This window comes from Pipistrellus hanaki (assembly GCF_964339955.1).
Source record: "Pipistrellus hanaki genome assembly, chromosome: 4".
Taxonomy (NCBI): domain Eukaryota; kingdom Metazoa; phylum Chordata; class Mammalia; order Chiroptera; family Vespertilionidae; genus Pipistrellus; species Pipistrellus hanaki.
Window position 1 is genome coordinate 69,298,939 of NC_140506.1, and position 23,043 is coordinate 69,321,981.

The 23,043-nt window shown below is 37.3% G+C and overlaps 1 protein-coding gene across 1 annotated transcript in view; it reads right to left on the reverse strand.

Moving 5' to 3' along the window:
- The window catches only part of FBN2 (fibrillin 2), a 241,195-nt gene that overhangs the window by 9,331 nt on the left and 208,821 nt on the right, over window positions 1–23,043 (reverse strand). Inside the window, exons 53-62 of the mRNA XM_084880950.1 lie at window positions 22,460–22,579; window positions 21,279–21,401; window positions 20,549–20,680; window positions 11,483–11,608; window positions 9,946–10,152; window positions 8,545–8,670; window positions 6,887–7,009; window positions 5,342–5,458; window positions 4,378–4,506; window positions 1,931–2,050 (exon numbers count right to left, since the gene is read on the reverse strand). Coding sequence (XP_084737076.1) covers window positions 1,931–2,050; window positions 4,378–4,506; window positions 5,342–5,458; window positions 6,887–7,009; window positions 8,545–8,670; window positions 9,946–10,152; window positions 11,483–11,608; window positions 20,549–20,680; window positions 21,279–21,401; window positions 22,460–22,579 — 1,323 coding nt within the window. The remainder of the gene's footprint in view (window positions 1–1,930; window positions 2,051–4,377; window positions 4,507–5,341; window positions 5,459–6,886; window positions 7,010–8,544; window positions 8,671–9,945; window positions 10,153–11,482; window positions 11,609–20,548; window positions 20,681–21,278; window positions 21,402–22,459; window positions 22,580–23,043) is intronic.

Here is a 23,043-nt window from a genome sequence, read left to right on the forward strand (position 1 = left end):
GTTAAAATTCCAACTGTGTTATGTGGATTCAAGGCAAGAAAGTCTGCAATTTTATTAGAGACCAGCTGGGTCCCTCAGTCCTGCACAAAAAATCTAGAACCTTTCAAATAAATGTCTGTTGCCTCTTGCTCAGTCAGGAACCTGCTGTTTACAGGTGCCATTCTAGCAGAGCAAGCTCACAAAAGAACACTTAGAGTTGTGGATATCTGCTACGTGTCTTTAGTTTTGGACTCATCTTTGAAAACATTTATCCTTCTGTGCAGAGGGTCCCTCCTGATTAGCAGGCACACAGGCTGCTGGCTGCTCTCCATTGTGAGGTGTTCTGGGGTGACTGCCTTGCTGAGGTGCCCACTCCAGGAGACCCTACAACGGGGCCTGGCACATCCCACACAGTCCTGATTTAAGTCAGACCAGATTTAGTAAAAGCTTCTGTAGCTATATTTGCACTAGATGTTTATAGACAGAAACCTCAGGAAACTTAAAAACTTGGAAATTGAGTTCATACTCCACACATAATCCTATTTCTATTTATGACTGCTATAAAAAGAATTCTATATAAGCTGACACATGAAATATTAGAGAATCATTTTTTTTTTTGCATTTAGTTTCATAGAATTAACCAAGAAGTCCATTTTATTTACTAAATAAAGTATTGGACATCATATGTTATGAAAAACACAATATAGTAAAATTGTTTTACGCTGTGTTAATAGCTATGTAACAAAGTACCATTCTCTCTGTTCTGAACAGTGAGCCTACACTGTGCCTCTGTTTATGAATCAAGATATCAGGGCATAAGGACTTTTGCAACATATTTTGTTTTATTTTTTCTGTAAAGAGAAAAACATTTGTGAGATTATTTTGGTTGACAGCCTAACTCATCATTTTGATATCCTTTAAAACTTTGTCCTTAACCTCTTGATCATTCATAGTGTTTGCATTTCTTGCCAGGAGGATGTATTCGTGGTGTGATCTGGCACATGGCCATGGAATAGTTGTGACTTTCAGAGTTGGTTCTTCTCCTTTGAAATTTATCTTGTTTTTTTTCTTTTCTTAATTAACTAAACTGTCATTTGAAATTTCTTGTGAGAAGACCACAAAGGATAAAATCAGATTAACTGAACGAGTAGCTCAAGCCAAGTAACTATCTGAAGTACATGTGGGGTAACTGAAATCACTACAGAGAAACAGGAAGCACCCTGCCATTTCCCTGCAGGACCACTGTCCTCCTTTCTGCTCCGTTATGCTAGCATCTAATGTCACAGAGTATTGGGTGGTATGTCTATGAAGTGCATTCAAATGGAACCAAGAACTTAGGTGGGGTAAGTTAGCTGGCTACTCAGAGAACGGTATTCTCTTTGATCAAACTCTTCTTAAGAGGAAAGTTTCCACGACTATTAACAACGCAAGAAACGGAGCAGAGTGCCTACTAATTTGATTTTACAAACACTTCTGGAGTGTTTTAATGGAATTTGCTGTAACTAGGTACTATTTCTACCTTAAAACAATTCAGCTCTTTCATCACATCTATGTAACTGGACAGCTCAGATGGACGATCCTCATTAAGTTGATTTGAATTCCTTTAGATTTGTCTGAGGGGGATAAAAAGCCCCTGACCTTGGCAAATGAAAATGATGATTCTTGAAACATTCTTCAGAAACTTAGACTAAAATCTAGCAGAACATTAAAATTTTCATAAAAGCTCCAGCTGCATTACTGTTCAGGTACTTAAAAACCATACTCTCATTGTGAGTATTTTCAAATATACATAAATATAAAGACTAGAATAATGGATCACTCCTAAGCACTGTTTTTTAAGGTCTAGGATTCAAAGCCTTCATAGAAACAGCAACCTTTATTATTTGATCATTTTACTTAAAGATACTTTAAGGTCAGAAAAGCAGATGCTATGTAAGAAGTGCGTGCTCACCAACACACTGATTCCACTGGTAATGCTGAATGTACCCTTGAGGACAACCACACCTGTAGCCTCCCAGGATGTTCTGGCAGCCATGCTGGCACCTGTGGTTTCCATCACATTCATCAACATCTGCAAAAACAAGCCCAGAAATATCCTCATGTAACTTTTCTCTACCATCCTTAAACACGCTCCAAACACAGCCTAGGTTAGCTATTATCAGGGGAACAAATAAGACACAAAGAAAGGCTGTGATTTTTCCAAGTCATATGGGTAATAGCCAGTGGTGGTACAAAGAATGTTTCTGAGATAAGACTTCATTCTTATACCATCCACCAGACCACACCACGTCAATGCTCTAAATAACATTTAATTTCATCAACTCAACCACAGCAACCACAAATGCTGTGTGTTTTGGATGGGTTAACTTGCAGATGGTATGATCTATTTGGTAAATGATATAAATACATTTGCATTATTTATCTAGTAGATTCAAAAGGAAGGGATTGACTGTAATCTTCATTTTCAGGAAGATACAAGCACTAAAGAGATACCTAAAACATATAACTGTTTTGCCTGCCAGTGTGGCTCAGTGGTTGAGCATAGATCTATGAACTGGGGGTCACAGTTCAATTCCCGGTCAAGGCACATGCCTGGGTTGCAGGCTCCGTCCCCAGGAGGGGCCATGCAGGAAGCAGCCAATCATGATTCTCATCATTGATGTTTCTATCTTTCTCTCCTGTTCCCTTCCTCTCTGAAATCAATAAAAACATTTCTTAAAAAAGTATAATTGTTTTACACGAAGAAATTTTTTATTAACATTCAAGATTAATTAGAGGCAAATTTGAAGTATTTAAGAATGTTATATTTAGATACAATGTGGTATTATTACACATATGGAATAATTTCTTTGTTCATACGTGCATACTCTTTTGGAATGACAATGAGGCTTTGAAATCTACCCATAAAGAGTGAAATAAAATTGGCATGTTTGATGTGTATGTAACAAATTTATATGGATAATTAATAAATGGTATCTTATGTGGATAGTCACAAGCTGAACTCACACGTGGCAAGCAGCTGTATGTTTAGAATACTTTCAAAGTCTCAATGACTTCAACTGTAAAATATTAAAATAGAAAAATTTAAAACTAAATTTTTCTTGTGGCAAATTAGATACATATATAAAAGCCCTATAATACTTATAAAGTGTATCTTAAACACTTTGAATATATTTCTAGAATTTATAATAATTTATTTCTTTCCTTTTAAAATTTATCATTATTGTTGAAAGTATTACAGATGGCCCTCCTTTTATTTTTCCCCACTGACCCCCTCCATTCCAACACCTACCCCTCCCAGGACTTCACCACACTATTGTTCGTGCCCATGTGCTATGCATATATGCATATAAGTTCCCCAGTTAATCTCTCCATAATCTTTTATTTCTAAGAATAAATAGAGGGCCACTAAAATAAATAAAACACAAATTCCAATATTATATATAAAATATAAAGGTGTTGTATATAGTCTCTTAATCTCTGGATGGATATATATATATATTTTAAAATATATTTTATTGATTTTCTCAAAGAGAGGAAGGGAGAGAGATAGAGAGCTAGAAACATCGATGAGAGAGAAACATCGACCAGCTGCCTCTTGCACACCCCCTACTGGGGATGTGCCCGCAACCAATGTACATGCCCTTGACCGGAATTGAACCTGGGACCTTTCAGTCCGCAGACCAACGCTCTGCTGCTGAGCCAAACCGGTTTCGGCTGGATGGATATTTTTTAAAGATATCAATCCCAATACATTTGTCTTTCAATGGACATACTGAAGAACCATAGGCAGATTTTTATTTTATTCCCTCTGGAAACATTCCCTGGGACTTCATCATAGGAAATACCTACTGCAAGGAAGCTTTCGAGGAATGCCCATTGTGAAAAAGAGAGTGAATCAGGGGTCTCAGACCAAATAACATGAAAACAGCCATCTGCTAAAATCTATACAACTAGCAGCATGGTTTCAACACATTTTTCCCAATTCTCTATGACAATTGGTTCTTTTTCTTACACTTAATTTTACACGTTTAGGTATCATAGAACAAAAATCCTCCCCCCTTTTTTTCCTGGTATATCCATTCACTACTGTAAACCATGTTAGGTATAGAATTCTTGTTCAGTTCAATTCTTTTTTAGACCAATAATGAAGTAAACAGTTCAATTGCTTCAGAAGCCAATCTGTACTCACCAAATTTTTGTTTAGGGCATTAAAGTTTTCCTCTGCCCCCAGAATAATTATGGAAACTTATGAACAAAAATCAATTGCTGGGTCCTAAATTTTTAAATATATTTTTCTTCTTTTGAGATGATCAACATTTCTTATTCAGTGGCTCAGAAGGGAAAAGAAAACAGCATGCTGTATGTGATTAAGGATTTTCGAGCAAATAAACTCACCTTCACAGTTGAGTCCAGTGGCATCAAGGGAGAACCCACGCTGGCATTCGCAGCTGAAGCTCCCAGGGGTGTTCTGACAGATCCCCTTTGCTCCACACAGGGAGGGCTGAGACCCGCACTCGTTGTTGTCTGGCAAAGATAGAGGAGGAGATCAAGCCCCCCAATTACTACAGGACTCAAACTTCACTACATAAAGCAAAAAGTGAACTAAGAAGGGCTACGTTTCCCAATGTGAAAAGAGCACTTTAGGGAAATGGATGCCAGTATTCACTGTCATATTAAAGGCAAAAGTAGGAAGAAAGAGTATATTTCAATAGATGTGAAAGTGGGACATATTTTGAGTTGACCGAGGACCAGGTTTTCAATATTATGACTGTGTCTTCTAACATTAAAACCTCCAAATGTTCATTAGCAAGGTCCAAATTACAGTGAGCCTTTAATCAGATTTTATCTGAACACATATTTAAAATGCAATATAAAGGCACTGCTTGCAAGATGCCTAGTGTGTGTGTGTGTGTGTGTGTGTGTGTGTGTGCACAGTATAGGCCTTTTCCCCTTTGAATATTATCCCTGAGGGGGGGAAATCTATATTATCAACAAAATTTTTATTTATTTTATTTTTAAAATATATTTTTATTGATTTCAGAGAGGGAGAGGGATAGATAGAAACATCAATGATGAGGATCATTGATTGGCTGCCTCCTGCACAGCCCCTACTGAGGAGGATCAAGCCCGAAACCCAGGCATGTGCCCTTATCCGTAATTGAACCTGGGACACTCTAGTCCGCAGGCCGATGCTCTATCCACTGAGCCAAACTGGCTAGGGAAAGCAACATTTTTAGACCACTAATTATGAGGGATTGGTTCTAACTATAAGTATTGAGACATTGCCATTTTAATTACAAGTTTTATGCATCTATCAAAGTTTGTAAGATTTCCCATTTGTACAATAGTTTTGTCTTACCAATACATGCAGTGTGGTGCTGGGTGAAACCAGGTGGACATTTACAGGTAAAACCTCCCAGGGTGTTGACACAGAGAAACTGGCAATTGTGCTGTTTGGTTTGACATTCATCAAGGTCTGAAATGAGAGAGAAGCCCATGGAAGTCAGAGCAGTGTTGTCTGGCTATGCAAAATCGTGAAGTCACACGAGATGTGTTTGATCTACTGGGAATATTCTGCCCAGGTTTTTGCTGGAATTTTTATAGGCTTCAATATGCATATAATAAGCAGTTTCTTTCTTTTCCTTTTTTTTTTTGATAAGCAGTTTCTTTTCATGTACTTAAGTAGCATAAATATTATGGGCTACTGTGATAGGATGATGAAGGTGATACATTACACAAAATTTTCTTAAAATAAGAAATTGACTGAAGGAATCACTGTGGTTTCCATGAATTGTTCTCAAAGTTATTATCCAAAGATTATAATTCTTGTATTGAATGGACAGGTTAGTACATGGCTGGTCACTTATTCCTACTAAAGGGTTAAATAAAAATAAAAATAAAACAGAATTTGGAAACTGATGTAGTTCTTTCAGTTAGCAGGCTGACGCTCTATCCACTGAGCCAAACCGGTTTTGGCTTGATGTAGTTCTTAATGCAAACATTGAGTCAGGGTCTCACGTTCCAAATGAAGTCACCATCATAAACACCAGAGGAAGCAAAAACACAGCATCTGTGACTCTAATCATACCCGGAAGTAACAGCTGGACTGGACGGACAGAAAACTCAAAATGTGATTTTGAGTAGATTGGAATTTAAGATAGAAAAATATATTTAAATACATTTACAAAGCAATGTAAGATATAAACAAGATTAATTCATCATCTTAAAGTTTAAAAACACACACCCTTTAGTTGTACTCATTTATAAATGTGCAAAATTAAACTGACTCATAATGGTTCACTAAATAGGTACAAGAGAACAGTACTGCTTGCAATTTTTTTATTTATTGGAAATAAAACCTCATTTTCTTGAGCATAACCTGTATATCAAAAATTTAATTAGACAGGAATTTCCTCAGTCTAATAATTTCATACTTATGAGATGTAACATAAAATTCAATATGTGAGTATAGTATTGGAACTCTTTTAATTATTTAATTTAGTTTGATAATTATTTTTAATACTGCCAAAGCAAAAACATTTAAATTTAACAATTCATTTTTAGACTCTGGCAGTAATAAAGATAGTTTGCAGAAATGAAATCTTAGATAAGAAACAATAAAAATCTTATTTTAGTTATTTCATTCACCAAAATTTGTTTTATTTTATTTGTTTTTTAATCTGTGTGGGTTGCGCTCTAGGAAGCAAACTACTGCAACTTGGGTTTTAATTTTGCCAGTCTCCTACCAGGTGTCCTTTAATAGGATTTAAAATGAGTAATAAAATGGTCACTAAGAAAATGAGATTGAGGGAGGCGCAGGTGGCATAATCCCCAATTGGCTAAATTTGAATCTGAAAGAAGAGACAGAGACAAGGGTCACAAATGCCAGAAGCTCTTCCCTCACCTTTGCACGTTTTCCCATCCTCCTGCAGGACATAGCCCCTCGGACAGGAGCACTGGTAGCTCCCCTCACTGTTCTTGCAGATGAAGTTGCATGGTTTCGGGGACTGGGAACATTCGTCAAGATCTAAATCAAAGTGACAAGAAGATTAAACATTTGGTAAAAGAAACAACTAGCTTCTATCCTCCCTCCTCCTTCCTATTTCATTCATTTAGCTTTTCCTCTTCAACTTAAAGAGGAAAACAGCCAGAGAGAAATGATGCACAGAGCAACGGTTCACTTTGAAGATCAGTTTGTGGATCTTGAACAAATATAATATCTTGACAGTTGACCAGGTTTAAAACACCCACTCAGTTCTTTAGATTAATGTACGTTGGTTTACAATTTGAGAGCCTAAACTTAAAAGCAAGAGTTTAAAAGCAGTTTTTGACATGTAGGTGTAGCAGAACTTCTCCAGACGGACACTCCCTGAACTATCTTGTGGGGTCATGGACCGTGCTGGAAATCTGCCAGCGCCTGCCAGGCCCAGTCCTCTCTCCGGTTCATGCTGCTCATGCACCAGGAGCCTGCTCTCTTGCCCTCTGTCTTCTGGCCGGTCCTTGTCTCCCCAACTCTCTCCCTGCAAGGTGGGCTCAGGCTGACTGAGTCACGGGGTCAGAGGTCACAGCTCCTCTCAAGGCAGCCCTCTGTGCGTAACTTTCTCCTTCCAGGTCCCAGCAACCTCTCCCTCCCTCCTTTCCACCCAGGCGTAGTATGGCCCTCGTACTCAGCACTCTTCCCGTGGTTTCTGCACACGCACTGTGCACATTTTTATAGATAGTTCCCTTGTTAAACCCTCCTTAAACTGTCCTCATTTGACTGTGCCACCCTTTTTTCTGCTAGGATTCTGATCGATAGCAGACAATTTACATTTCCTTCGTAAAACATATTGATGATACCCACAGAATGCGGAAAGCTCATGGTTAGGAGCCTATTCTCCATTACTTTCATGCCCAACCAAGTGAGACAAATGCTTACTATGAGTCCATTTGTTTTTTCTTAACTTTTCCATGCCAGGTGTGCTTTATTAATGAAATAGGCAATTTAGAGAATATCATGTTAAGTTGATGAATTATAAAGGAGAAAATATTTTTTTCTTCAATGAAAATAAAGTTAACTATTTTGGGAAGATTCAATAAAGGCAAATCACCCTTGTCCCCAATCTGTGATAGAATCACGTGGATGAGACAATAAAAATTTAAATTAGAAAAAGAGATTGTAAAAATGTAGAAGGTTTCTGTACTGAAACTGCTTTGCTACTGGACATGTATATTATGCAAAAACCAGCAACGAGAAACAAGCACAAAGCATTCCCTCTTTATACACAAACACACACATCCACAACCAAAATCCCTTTTCTCTCATCAAAAACACTGACAAATAAATGTCACTTATACATCTTAAAGTAAAATATAAAATGTTGAAAGTTCATTTTTATAATTGAACAGTACTGTGTCCCACATGATTGGACAAGGCCTTGGGCAACTACGATGATACCAAGAGCCACATCACTGAAAGGAGTGGCATCATTTTACTAACATGTACATTCTAGAGCTCCCTAATAAAGATACTCTACTGACAGTAAGTGGACAAGCTCCCAGACACAGAGATGATTGCCTTACCTACACACGAAGTTCCGCTGAGGTCTGTGGTGTAGCCCACCTTGCAGAAGCACCGGAATGAGCCCATGGTGTTGATGCACTGCCCATTGGTGCACAGGTTTGGCATCACCTTACATTCATCGATATCTGTAGGTCAAAACAAAAACGAAACCAAAACCAAGTAGAAGTCAATATATATTTGAGGATAAAACTGGTTAGAAACCAAGAAAATTAAGGAATTAATATGAGATAATTAACAACCAACATTCATAGTAGTGCTGAGTGCCCTTCCAGGGGTCCTCAAACTTTTTAAAGTGGGGGCCAGATCACGGTCCCTCAGAGAGCTGGAGGGCCGGACTATATGAACTACTAATTCCTACTGTAACACCTTGGCTGCGCTCACTGCCCAAAAAACCTGGCGGGCTGGATCAGACTCCTCTGCGGGCCGCATTTGGCCCACGGGCCGTAGTTTGAAGACCCCTGATTCAGACAAATGGCAACATGGAAGGGAAATAAAAATAATCGGCGGTGATGGGAAGAGCTAAACAAACGAAGACTGTTTTGAAAGCCCTGTCTAAGTTTACTCATTTTGCAACCTAAGTATGAATTATTTTGGGAGGAATCTAGAAAAGTTTCCTTGTGAAGTTCCACTCATTTGGAAATTGTGATAATTTCCCATGGATTGGCTTCAAATCTGCACTAGCATTAGAGTCGTAAGAAAGGGATTATTGATTAGCAAATAATCAGATTAGGTTTGGGAATCTGTATAGGGACAGAGGAAAATGGTATTTTTCAGGAAATTAGTTGGTTGTACAAAAAACAACAGAAACCACTAATCAATTATGAGAGTTGCTGTTTTGTAAATATGTTACAAACAGACTAAGTTTTGGTGCACACTCAAATAAATAAATAACATTCATTTAAGTAAGTATAGTTTGTGGGTTAGAAACATGGCCTTCGGGGGGTCAGACAGACACGTTCCATTCCTGGGTCCATCCCGAAAAAAGGGTGTGATCTTAGGAAAATTACTTCTCTTAGCCTGTGCTTTAGTTTCCTCATCTGTTAAAATGGGAATAATAAATTCTACCTCTTAGATTTGATACCAAGTCTCAAAAGTATTAGGAAAAAGCATACACAAACATTGTAGAGATTATTATTGTACCAGAGGCCCGATGCACAGAATTGGTGCAAGAGCAGGCCTTTCTCTCCCCGGCTACCAGCACCGGCTTCTCTCCGGCACCCGAGACCCGGGCCTCTCTCACAGCCCCGGCTTCATCCACAAGGTTGTCCAGTCTAATTAGCATATTTTGCTTTTGCTATTATAGATTATTTTTATTATTTCCCCCCACTTTTCCTTTAAACTAATCCCGATGAATGAAGCTCACTGTTTGATAACATGCATGAATTTCCTCAACTCCTTACCTCTTCCATCAGTGGTGTATCCTGGGCCATGAGGACATATCTTTTTGTACTGGGCAGTTCCAGGAAGTGGGCAAAGCTCACACTGGTGACCCCAGCCTCGTCCCCCATCGCAGCAGCATTCTGACTTGGTGACGAGGTTGCGGCTGCTGGACGCCATCTGACACATCGTTTGCAATACCTCTGCAAAGCAGAGTCCCTGTCGGTTGTCTGAAATGACAGCGTAGTCAATAGGAATCAATGTCATAGAACTGACACTTCATTATCTTGAACTTAAAATTAAACAGGACAATCAATACTTTCATTGTTATCTATAACTTAACAAGGTGAATATTCTTGATATGAACAGTCACACTGTTTAAGATGGTTTAACAATTATAACATTTTGTTGGAGGTTAAGTTCATAAAGTGTTCTACCACTATAGACAGTTTGTTAAATGTGGACAAAAAGTGACACCATATTTTATAAATAGATTACTTTTCTTTAATCCATCAGCAACTAAGTGATAGTAAACTACCATTCCTATAGAATCCAAATAAAATAAAAATCAAATTAAATTATTTCCCTTTAAATAAGCAAACAACTATCAGAAGTTGTTTTTGAAAAGAAAATTCTAGACTATGTTATAAATTTGGTACATATTCAATTTAATATCTCATATTTTCTACCTCTAAAGACAGTTCAAACATTTAGACTAAGTAGATGTTTTTAGAACAAGGATAGGGATCTCTCTGACATAGAGAGGCAAGAAATCATTAATACGGTTTTTATGGACCATCCTAGTGAAACTATTAATAATATAAAAAAACCACTTTTTATATCTGAAAAGATTCATGGTTAGTAAAGGTCTAGACTGAATAAACTGTATATTTTCTTGAGTAACAATTTCCTAGGATTTAAAACAGATGACATCATTTTGAGAAAAATCTGATGTAGTTGAAACATGCTGTTTTTACACCAAATCAAATGATGAGTAACCTTATTTCTCTTGGTTTCCCTTAAGTTTTACTATTCCATACTTTTATACCTACTCATAATGTACTAAAATGGCTTATAATATATGCATTATAATACAACACAATGTTTGAGATTTATATTTTCCATAAGAAAATATTTTCTAAAACATTTTTCTGTACCATAAAATAAAATTTAATCTTTATTGCATTTTTAAAATATGGCCTTTACTTTAATATCATTAATTCAGCAGAGCTTACCGCACATTAAAAATATTTTCTTTTGGAATTAAATCATCATCCCTGATGTAAGTTTTACTAAAGTCACATTTTCCATAGACTTTAATTAATATTAATCTTGGGAAGACTATTTAAAATGTTATTTATATGACACATAGGTGTGCAAGTAATGCACATACAGATACGTCATTTTAATAGGTGTGTATCTTCAGGAAGAAGTATGTGGATTACTCAGATTGAGAGATTTGTTTAATAGACAAGGATATATATGTAGAGCTCTTCTGTGATGACATCATAGAACAGATGTTTTATTTACCAAGTAAAATACACTCATATATCAGCTTACCAATGCATTCAGTGCCTGAGGAACTTGACTGAAATCCTTCATTACACTCGCACCTGTAGCTCCCAATAGTGTTAACGCAACGCCCATTTTCACAGATTCCTGGCTTGGTCCTGCATTCATTTTCATCTTTAGGGGAAAAAATGTGAATAATGAAAAGATTATAAAATTATAATTTAAAATGACTTTCTAATGGATTACATCTTGTTTAAAATGTCTTCACCAAAATACTAATATGATGAGATAAAAACCAGTCATGCGTGAATACTGATTTATTTTCAACTTTAAACTCGTCTTTCTGGTGGGTACTTTTAAACAAAGTGTGCTCTTCCTCTTTGTGCCCCCTTGCAGGGAAGGGATGGTGTTTGATTAAGAACTGGAAAACTGACAACTAAAAGGGATAGACACCAGACAAGGAGGAGAAGCATCTTGGGGAAGAGGATGCCAGCTTTGTGACAGCAGAGAAAAACTGGGGCATAGGGGTGGCAGGTGCTAGGGAAGGCTGGTGAGTAGAGTAAAAGAGCAAATTGTTTTATTAAATTTCTCTATACCCCTACTTATTGTGATTATTTAATAGTTTGTAAATTTTGTTTGAAGTTTCCTCCCCCCACCCCCCCGCCCCCGCCCAAAGCTATGTTGTTAGGAGTGTAAAAAAATGCAAGACAATGAAATCTTTTTGATAAATTCTTTTCATCTTTATATATTTTTAAATTTTCACCAATTTATTGGTTTTTATTTTGCATGTGCTTTCTTTTTTCAGCAATTGCCTTGAATATCTTGTTCCAAATCCTTTATTTTCAACCTCTCTCACATTTTGATTTGGTACATTTCTTGTAAAAAGCACCAACCTGGATTAAAAAAATTTTTTTAGAAGTAAATTTATTATTAACCAGCCATTTCAACTATTTATATCTATTATGATTACGGATATAATTGGATTCTTACCTGTCATTTTATATTGTTTTTATATCTACCATGCTATTGCCCCCTTCTCCCAATATTTTTTAAATTAGTCTAGTTTTCTATGCCATCCTCTCTCATCCCAAACTCATATTTGGAAGTTAAAATCTTCTTTCTATTCTTCTAGTGGCAACCAAGGGACAACTTCAATACACACTCTTAATAGATACTTTGCTAATAAGTATCTGTTTAAAAAGCTTCTGTAACAACAGGTACCTTGCCATGAGTTTACTTCTTTCTGTTCTCTCCCTGTGGTACTTGCCAGGTCTTTGTGATCAAGAAATTTTGTGTGTTTTTAAAAAAATATTTTTTATCCACCATGAGCATCTATTTAAACCAAATTATGAAGTTTATTGGTTTCTTGGCTCACCATTGTTTCATATGTACTTCTACTTCCTCCTGAATTAATTAAGAAAATATATTAGAGTACATACTTTGGTTATCACTTTAGAGAAGGTACATGTGTGATAAATATTCTAAAACACACTTCTGACAATTTGCTTGTTTTCTCACTTGGATTGAGTATAGAATTTCAGTTCCAAAGTATTTTTCCTTGGAATGTTTTAAAGTATTGTTCCATTGTTTCCTTTTACCCAATTTTCCTGTTCATGTGTAGGAAATCTGGTTTTTCTCTCCTTCTAGAGAAAAAAGAATTTATACAATAAACCTTTACATTCTGTTCTTAAGTGTTCTGAAATTCATCATGATGTATGTTGGTGTAGATATTGTTCTCCTTTTAGCAAAAATAACTTATTGTGGAAAATTTAAAATATATGCAAAAGGATTGAGCTAAGGCATGAATTTAAGTAATTGCATAGTGTCTGTTATTTCTAGAACTTGAGAGTTCAAGGCCTGTCTTCTTTTATTTCATCCTATCCCTCATTCACCTTTATTTTTATTTTACTTGTTTGAATTGAGGTATTTTTTTTTTAAAAGAAGGGCTCTTGTTGGATATTCTTCTTGAGTGCCTCAACATTTGCCAACGTATAATATAGTTTTTATATTTGAAAGATACTAGATATGCCTCAAAAATCCTAGCTTATTTTATTTTTTTAAAAAACCTATTTTTATTGATTTCAAAGAGGAAGAGAGAGGGAGACAGAGAAACAACCAGGATGAGAGAGAATCATGGATTGGCTGCCTCCTGCATGCCCCCTACTGGGGATCGAGCCTGCAACAGGGCATATGCCCTGACTGGGAATTGAACTCATGATCTCCTGGTTCATAGGTAGAAGCTCAACTGCTGAGCCATGTTGGTCAGGACTAGCTTACTTTTGTTATGCTACCATTGGCATTAAGAATTACTGAGAGAACTTGGAAAAAGAGTACACTGATTTTTTCCCTACCTTGCAGGTAATTTCTTTTTCTGTGAGGTTGCCTACAGCCAAAAAAATTCATTACCCACCTTTCCTTCCTTCCTTCCTTCCTTCCTTCCTTCCTTCCTTCCTTCCTTCCTTCCTTCCTTCCTTCCTCCCTTCCCTTCCCTTCCCTTCCCTTCCCTTCCCTTCCCTTCCCTTCCCTTCCCTTCCCTTCCCTTCCCTTCCCTTCCCTTCCCTTCCCTTCCCTTCCCTTCCCTTCCCTTCCCTTCCCTTCCCTTCCCTTCCCTTCCCTTCCCTTCCCTTCCCTTCCCTTCCCTTCCCTTCCCTTCCCTTCCTTTTTTTTTTTTTCTGTTGAAATTTGTAAATCTACTAGGGTGTATGTTGGTGTGATATTGTGCGACCTATGAAATTTTGATTTCTAGCATTCCACTTTCTATGCTTTGGCAATGTCAGGATTGCCAATGACTGATCACTTCACTGTCCATTACGCCTATGTATGCTCATTTCCTTCTACCTACGTGTGCCTGATGCAGTGCAGAAAACAGATTAGGTCTTGCTTTAGTGCAAGACTGACATCTCATTCGGGTTGTGATACTCCCTTGACAATCCTGTTCTCCTTCCTAGTATGCCCACACTCCTGCTTTCTAACATGACTATCGCATATTAAGGACTCATTCATCTCCCTACAATGAACCACCTGTCTGCACCCTCATTTGCAATCTCCTGTTCTTTTCCAACAGCTGAAGTATCTCTGGTTTTTCTCAAAGGTCAAGTGTTTGAACTTGTACTCTGGATTACCTTCCAGACTTCACAATTCTCCTTTTTTCAATGAATCATTCCTTCTGTGTGATTAAAAAAATAACCTCTCTCAACATATTATCCCTCCAGCTACTAACACATTTTTGTTCCCTTAGGGCAAAAAAATATTTTTTTTCGGCTCAGTTCTCTGACTCCCATTTTATTTTACTCCAGTTTTTATTGAGGTATAATTGACAAATGAAACTGTGAGATAAAGTGCACACCATGATGCACATACTTTCTGAAAGGATTCCTCCCACTGAGTTCATTGACAGATCCATCAATCACAGATTTACTTTTTTTTTTTTTTTAATTTTATTGATGTTTTACAGAGAGGAAGGGAGAGAGATAGAGAGCTAGAAACATCGATGAGAGAGAAACATCGACCAGCTGCCTCTTGCACACACCCTACTGAGGATGTGCCCGCAACCAAGGTACATGCCCTTGACTGGAATTGAACCCGGGACCTTTCAGTCCGCAGACCAATGCTCTACCACTGAGCCAAACCGGTTTTGGCTCACTCACAGATTTATTTTTTGATTGTGAGAATATTTAAGTTCTACTCTCTTACCAAATTTCAATTATATAATACAGTGTTACCAACTATAATCACCATGTTATACATTAGATCCTCAGACCTCATTCATCCTATAACTGCAAATTTGTACCCTTTTGCTAACCTGTCGTGATTTCCCCAACCCCTGCCCCTAGGGAACCACTTTTACATTGTTTATATGAGTTCAAGTTAAAAAAAATTCTACATATAAGTGACAGCATATTTGTACGTATTATTTTTTTTAGTCCGTTCACCCACAGACACTTATGTTTCCATACCTTGACTATTATAAATAATTATACAATGAACATGAAAGTACAGATATCTTTTTGAGAGAATGGTTTTGTTCCATTGGATATATACCAAGAAGTGGAACTGCTGGATCATATGCTAGTTCTATTTCCAATTTCTTGAGGAACACACATAGTGGTTGTACCAATTTACATTTCCACCAACAGTGCCCAAGGGTTTCCTCTTCTCCTCATCCCTGTCAACACTAATCTTTTTTTATATCAACCATCCTAATAGGTGTGAGGTAATATCTCAATATGGGGTGTGTTTTTTTCCTTATTTACCTCATGATTAGCAATGTTTAGCATCTTTTTGTATACTTGTTCACCATTGGATGTTTTCTTTGGAAAAATGTCTATTAAGGTTCTTGGCCCATTTAAGAAATCCAATTATCATTATTATCAATTTTTATTATTATTACTTGCTATTGAGTTGTATGAGTTCCTTGCATATTTTGGATATTAACCCCCTACCAGTTCCGAGGTTTGCAAATATTCTCTTCCATTTCATAAGCGGCCTTTTCACTTTGTTGATGGTTTCCTTTTCTGAGCAGAAGTTTTTAGTTTGTTTATTTTTGCTTTTGGTGTTGAAAGAAAATCATTGCCAAGACCAATGCCAAGGTGCTTACCCCTATGCTTTATTCTAAGAGTTTTATGGTTTTAGGTTTTACCTTCTAGTATATAATACGTTTTGAGTTGATTTTGGTGTATGGTGTAAGAGAGTATAAGATCCAGTTTCACTCTTTTGCGTGTGGCTGTCCAGTTTTCCCAGCACTACTTACTGAAGAGACTATGTTTGCTTATAGTATATTCTTGGCTCCTTTGTCAACAATTAATTGGCCATATGTATGAGTTTATTTCTCGTTTGCTCTTCTCTCCAAAACTGATCTGTGTGTCTGTTTTTATGCCAATACCATAATATTTTGATTACTATATTATAATATACTTTGAAATAAGGAAGTATCATGCCTCCAGCTTTGTTCTTTCTTAAGATTGTGTTGGCTATTTGGGGTCTTTTGTGGTTCCATACAAATTTCTTGAAAGAATGACCTATGGTTGCTGTTTCCACTTCCTAATCTTGGGTCCTTTTTGTAATCCTTATGGTCTGCCCCGACATAGAAACTACTCCTGAAGAGGTCACCAAGTCTAATTATTGCTTTTCTGTCTGTGTCTTATTCTATATCTCAGCAGCATCAGACGCAATTGACTACTTCCTATGTGTTGGAATAATCCATTCTTGTAACTCTCATAGCTTCACACTAACCTGGAGAACTTTCTAACTTATGGCTAACTTATTTTTAGTTTTCTTAATATTTTTAACATATATTTTTATTGATTTCAGAGAGAAAGGGAGAGGGAGAGATAGATAGAAACATCAATGATAACAGAGAATCATTGATTGGCTGCCTCCTGTACTGGAGATTGAGCCTGCACCCTGGGCACGCGCCCTTGATTGGAATTGAATCCCGGATCCTTCAGTCTGCAGTTAATGCTCTATCCACTGAGCAAAACTGGCCAGGGTGTCTTCTAACCATTTTTAATCACTCTAAATATTGTGGTTCCCAGAGGTCAGTCACTTCTTCTTCCACTCTATATTCTCTCTGTTTGCATCCACTCTTATGATTTTTAAACACTACCTATTTGCCAGTGATCTCTAGCTATGGTCTACTTGGCGTTATCACTGGGAAGCTAAACCATATCTTACACTTAACATAGTCAAAACAAAACTTTATACTTGTAATCACCCTGTTTCTTCCTGTCTTTCCCTTGTCAGTTAATAGTAGCTTCATCCAACCAATTATTCCAATAAGTGCCCTAGAACTCATCTTTTATACCTCCTCCTTCATCCACCATATCCAATCCATCCATCAGCTAGTTCTGTTGATTATCTCCAAAGTATATTGCGAATCTGCCAATTTCACCACATTTCTATACATCTATGCTTTTATCTGAGCCTCGTTCACCTCTCATCAGTATGATTAAAATAGCCACCTAAATGAATCCTGCTTCTGCTCTCATACCCTTACAATACATCATCTACAAAGCAATCAGAGGTCTTTTGAAATGTAAATTAGAGAATAACAACAACCAGCCCTTAATCAAAATGTAACTATATGTCAAGCACTGTTCTAAGGATTTTTACATGAATTCCCCAATTTAACACTCCCAATAATCTTTGGAGGTAAGTGACCTCATCATTCCTATTTGCTTTTAGATGGGAAATTCGAGGCACACGGAAAGGCCAATTTGCCCTAGGTCATAGAGTTCTCATACTCACCATCCATCTTTGGGGCACACACCCTGAGTCACTCTGCCACATGCCCTTAGCATAAAACCAACTCTTCACCATGTTCTGCAATGCCAGTGCCTAACTTTGGACTTCAGCTACACTGGCTTTCATTCCTGCCTTAGAGGTGTTTGCTCTTGCTATTTCCTTATTTTTCTAGTTCCCAGTTCAAATGTCAATCATCAGAGAAGGTTTCCTTAGAAGTGTATTCTAAAGTAGTTCCCACTCAGTCACTAAATCTTATTTTCTTGAAAAGATTTACCACTCTATGAAATTATCATGTTACTTCTTTATTTGTTTGATGAATGTTCTTCCTGACTAGAACATAAACCACTTGAGAGTGGGGTTGGGGTAAGGAAGGAAAAACTTGTCCTTTCAGTTTATTATGATATCACAAGAATCACAAACATAACAGATGTTTGGTAGATAATTGAATAAATGAGTGACTGTTCAAAACAGTGTTCCATGGAGCAGCGGGCTCTTCTGGTATACTGATTTAAATATTTTCTACAAGAATTTCTTCTACAAATACTCAAATATATTTAAATACTTTCCTTTTTTGTTGTTCAGTTTTCTTTCTCCCCCACCCAGGAACTTAATTTATACGTATACTGACTTTGTTTTCTACCCCTGTCATAATCTTATTAATTACTTCCATATTCACATTACTGGCTGTGTTGTCATCCCTTTCTATTTTTTATTACTTCTAATGTGCTGTTAATTTCTGTGGTAGCTTTATTTTTTTCCTAAGCTTTGATAGACCATTATCTTTTGATATTGCTTTGTCTTTTTTCAATCTCTTCTCTTTATTTGAATTTTATTGATATCTATTATAGTAAAACATTTTTAAAAATCTTCTTTTGTTTTCTGAGGCATCTTCATCTAATGTATTTTGTCAACCCACCTCCCACCCAGTGTGTACACATGTACACACACACAATTAGTTGTAGTTTTGTATAATTATTTTGTCTTGGAACAATTTTCTCCAGTTCGGCTATTTTCTGAAAAATGGTGTAGGAGAAGATAACCAGTATTGAACTGGGCCCAACCCACAGTTTCAATTCAAGGCTGCTGTATAAATACACTCTCACCAAATCTGTGATGCTCTCTGTCCTGGGGATATATACACACAAGCTTTCAGGTAACTTAGGAGGTCAGTGTGGCTCTGAGTAAAGTCCTAGAATGTCACCACGATTTCTCTTTCACTTCTGCGTCTTTTGACATTGCAGTACGGAACTGGGATGCTACAGAAATATCCCATACCTCTCTCATTCGCTTATGTCTTTACCTTCTAATTAAAGATTGTTGGATGAACACTTTAAATCAGGGCAGTTACTTTTAGAGATATATGTATTCTGCCAAAGCCTAAAGAAAAATATGCTGCTGAACATCTGTGTTTTTGTTTGATTTTTTCTATTATTTCAAAGATATTTTTCAGTTGTGACCACTTCTTCACTTAATCTAAAAACAGTTCTCTCCCTCCCTTGTCACAGTTCTAAACTCTTCACAGGATGGGAGTGAAGTAACACATTTTTATTCCATCATCTTTAAGATGAAGCCATCTCCCCAATTACATTTATATAATGTCAAAGAATTCCCCATTTATTGAAGAATTCATTGACATTATATAATTCAGGTGCTATATAATTTGTGTGTTTTAAGTGTGCAATTCAATGATTTTTAATAAATTAAATGTGCAATCATTTCAAACTAGTTTTAGAACATTTCCATCTTCCAAAGGGATCCCTCGAGTCTAGTTGCATCCACTCTCTATTCCAAAGCTAGCACCAGGCAATCGCTAATAGATTCATTTGAAAGAAATCTAACTTTGTTTTATACCAAAATAAAAAATTATTAGTAATCTTCTAATGTTCCTCCAAAATACCCACATTTGTCTAAGTCCTGGCGGTTAGGAGGGAGCAGGAGGTTCTCAATTAAAGGAGGGGAGCCACCCTTCTCGAGGAGAAGGAAGACTGTGCAGTCAGTAGGCTTCAGTGCCCCGGGGGACAGCATCTTTGGGAAGAAGTGCCGAGATAACATGCAGGGGCCAAGGCCAGCTGACATGGCATGAGACTTTGGCTTGCATTTATGATTTATAAATAAAATCATAGCATTTTATTTATTTATTTATTTTTTATTTTTTAATATATTTTATTGATTTTGTACAGAGAGGAAGACAGAGAGATAGAGAGTTAGAAACATTGATGAGAGAGAGTCATCGATCAGCTGCCTCTTGCACACCCCCTACTGGGGATATGCCCGCAACCAAGGTACATGCCCTTGACCGGAATCAAACCCGGGACCCTTCAGTCCCCAAGCCGACGCTCTATCCATTGAGCCAAACCGGTCTTGGCAAATCATAGCATTTTAAACCCTTGAGGTCATCTTATAGAAACAGCCCTATCTTCTTGCTTTATAGGTAAATTAATTGAAGTTCAAATATGTTGAAAATATGGCCAAGGTCAGAGATATCCGGCCTGCAATAGAATTCTGGAGATTATCTGCTTCTACTCCTTTTATTCATGGAATGATTAGAAAAAAGAGACCATTAACTCATACTTTTATTTTGCTGTATGAGCATAATTACTGCAAGGAGTTTTTTGCACTTCTAAGTTTAGTGTTTTAGATTTACAGGACACAGAATTATGAAAAACAAGAGGGCATATATTCTAGGATGGACATAATTGCCACTGCATTATCCAAAACTTATTGCATTGGCTGGACCCTGAGATGGAGAAAGTCTAGCACAGCTTGAAACAGCTGGGAAAATAATTGCCTTGCAGTTAGGATAATTTGGTGATAGTGCTATAAATCTATCCAGATATATTAAATAAGCAGTATCATCCCTTATAGCCTTACCTATGCAGCCTTCTCCGTCAGGCCTCCGGGTCATCCCTGGCGGGCAGATGCACATGAAGGTGCCGATCAGATTCTTACACATCATGCCTCTGGATTCACAGTCATGTAGCCCTTCAGCACATTCGTCCAGGTCTATAAAATAATTTTAATAGAAAAAAATATAAAAATAGGAAGTTATCAGAAACAGACCATTGTTTAGTACTTTTAAAAAATATTTTTTTATTTATTTCAGAGGAAGGGAGAGCGAGAAACATCAATGATGAAAGAGAATTACTGATTGGCTGCCTCCTGCATGCTCCCCAATAGAGATCAAGCTTACAAACCAGGCATGTGCCTTGACCAGGAATCAAACCATGAGCCATGCCACTCAGGTTGGTTAGAAATTTTAAGTCATACATTTGGTTTTTGGAGTCTGAGAATGTAATCATATAGGAGCTCCATCTTTTTAAACTATTGGCTATATTTTAGATTTGTAAGTTTCAACATTGGTAAGAAGTTCCGAAAAGGACAATCTTTGCTTTATGAAGAGCCCAAGAGTGTGACAATTGGTGAGCTCCTCAACCCATCTTATTTTTTACTTGATTGAACAGATCATCAAGGGTCTTGTTTCTAAGTATGAAAACCTACCAGTAAAATGCTATCAAAACATTTCTGTAAATCTCTGAAAGAAGATATATTCCCAGCATGGCAAATGAAGGTCTAACCACTTACTTCCTTGCTGTGGCCTTACCTTTGCACATCTTCTGGTCTTCCCTGAGGGCATAGCCAATCGGACATGTGCATTCATAGGACCCGAAGGTGTTCATGCAGCGGAAAGCACACAGCAGAGGGTTCTGGGAACACTCATTGATATCTGATCAAAGAAATAGGCAGCCAGGGGCTCAGCTTAGTGTTCTAATTATTTGTTTAAATAAACACTGATTAATTTACTTGGCAGTTATACAGAAAGCAATAGGATAATCTAACTTCCACTTTTGGTATGGAGAAAGTATCACTTGCCGTCACTTGCCTAACAAGCTCATCCTCCCAGAAATAGCAATTATAAACTCTAAATGCACATGCATGCAGGGGCGTATACACACACCAACACACACAAAAACTATCTAAAGTAGTTTTTGGTGGTAGTTGAAACTCAGCAAATGATCAGCAAGGAATAAGTTCCCAATTTATTGTTTTAAAAATTAAGCACCTGGCAGCTAAATCTTCAGTAGAAACTTTCTTGGCTTCTATAGGAGTCTTGGGGCAACCAAGACAGCTGAAGAGTGAGGGGTAACTCCAAAAAGGAGAGGGCCAGTGACAGAAAAACATAATATAATATAATATAATATAATATAATATAATATAATATAATATAATATAATATAATATATAAAATAAAAACACTGCCAGACCAAGCAGCTGACTTAACCAGATATGTGTGTGTGTGTGTGTGTGTGTGTGTGTGTGTGTGTGTGTATGTGTGTGGTGTGGGGGAAGGGGAGTAATCAAAGAGGCTAGCCACAAAGGTTTAAAGAGAAGAACAGAAATCTGAACCACTGTCTTCCACAGGCCTGTCAGTCTGCTTTCATTTTCATCCAAGTTAACTGCCTGCTAAGAAAAAAGCATCCACATTTGTAGAATGTAGCTGATTCCAGAAGATATCATTCACAACACCCAGGGTATAATCCAAAATTAACCAACATAATAAAGAGCCAGGAAAATGGCTCAAAGGAAAAGACAATCAATGGATACCGACTCTGAGATGACCCAGATGCTGGAATTACCAGACCAGGGCATTAAAGCAGCTATTGTAACTATGCTCACTGAAGTAAAGTAAATACATTTGTGATGGAATGATCATCACTTGAATATCAGAATATTATAAATGAAAACTGAGACATTAAAGAAGAAATGATAAGAAGTATTACTCGCCTTCACAATTCATCATGGGTCCTGGCTCAAAGCCTTCATTGCAATTGCATTCAAAACTTCCGATAACATTGGTACATGTACCATTTCCACAAGGATTACCGATTGAACATTCGTCAGTATCTGAAAAAGAATAAGAAAATGCCACAACATTTAGTGGAGTTTTAGTAATCAAAGCACACCATGAATATCTACCTTCCTGACCCTCACACATTTCCAAGTTCTGTGGAGGGCATACTTGACTCTTATCTCCCACCCCAAACTCCTCCCTTGGCCTTGGCTGACCAGCCTTTGTGAAGTGCAGAGGCCCAAGGACCCTGAAGGATCAAGTGTACTCTGACCCCCCAGACAGCCACGCCTGCCCTTGAGCTCAAACTCAGAGAGGGACATGGTCTTCTGCTGCAAGAGCAGGCGTGGAAAGTCATAAAGTAAAATGGATGTCTTTCCCAGTTAGTGGTTTTGGCAACTATAAATCTCTAGACACATCAGATTTTGTATATTTTGGTTGAAGGCAGTGTTTGGGCAACTCTCTCCACTCTCACATAAACCAGGCCTATTGGAAAATGTAGGACGGGAATAGAAAGAGC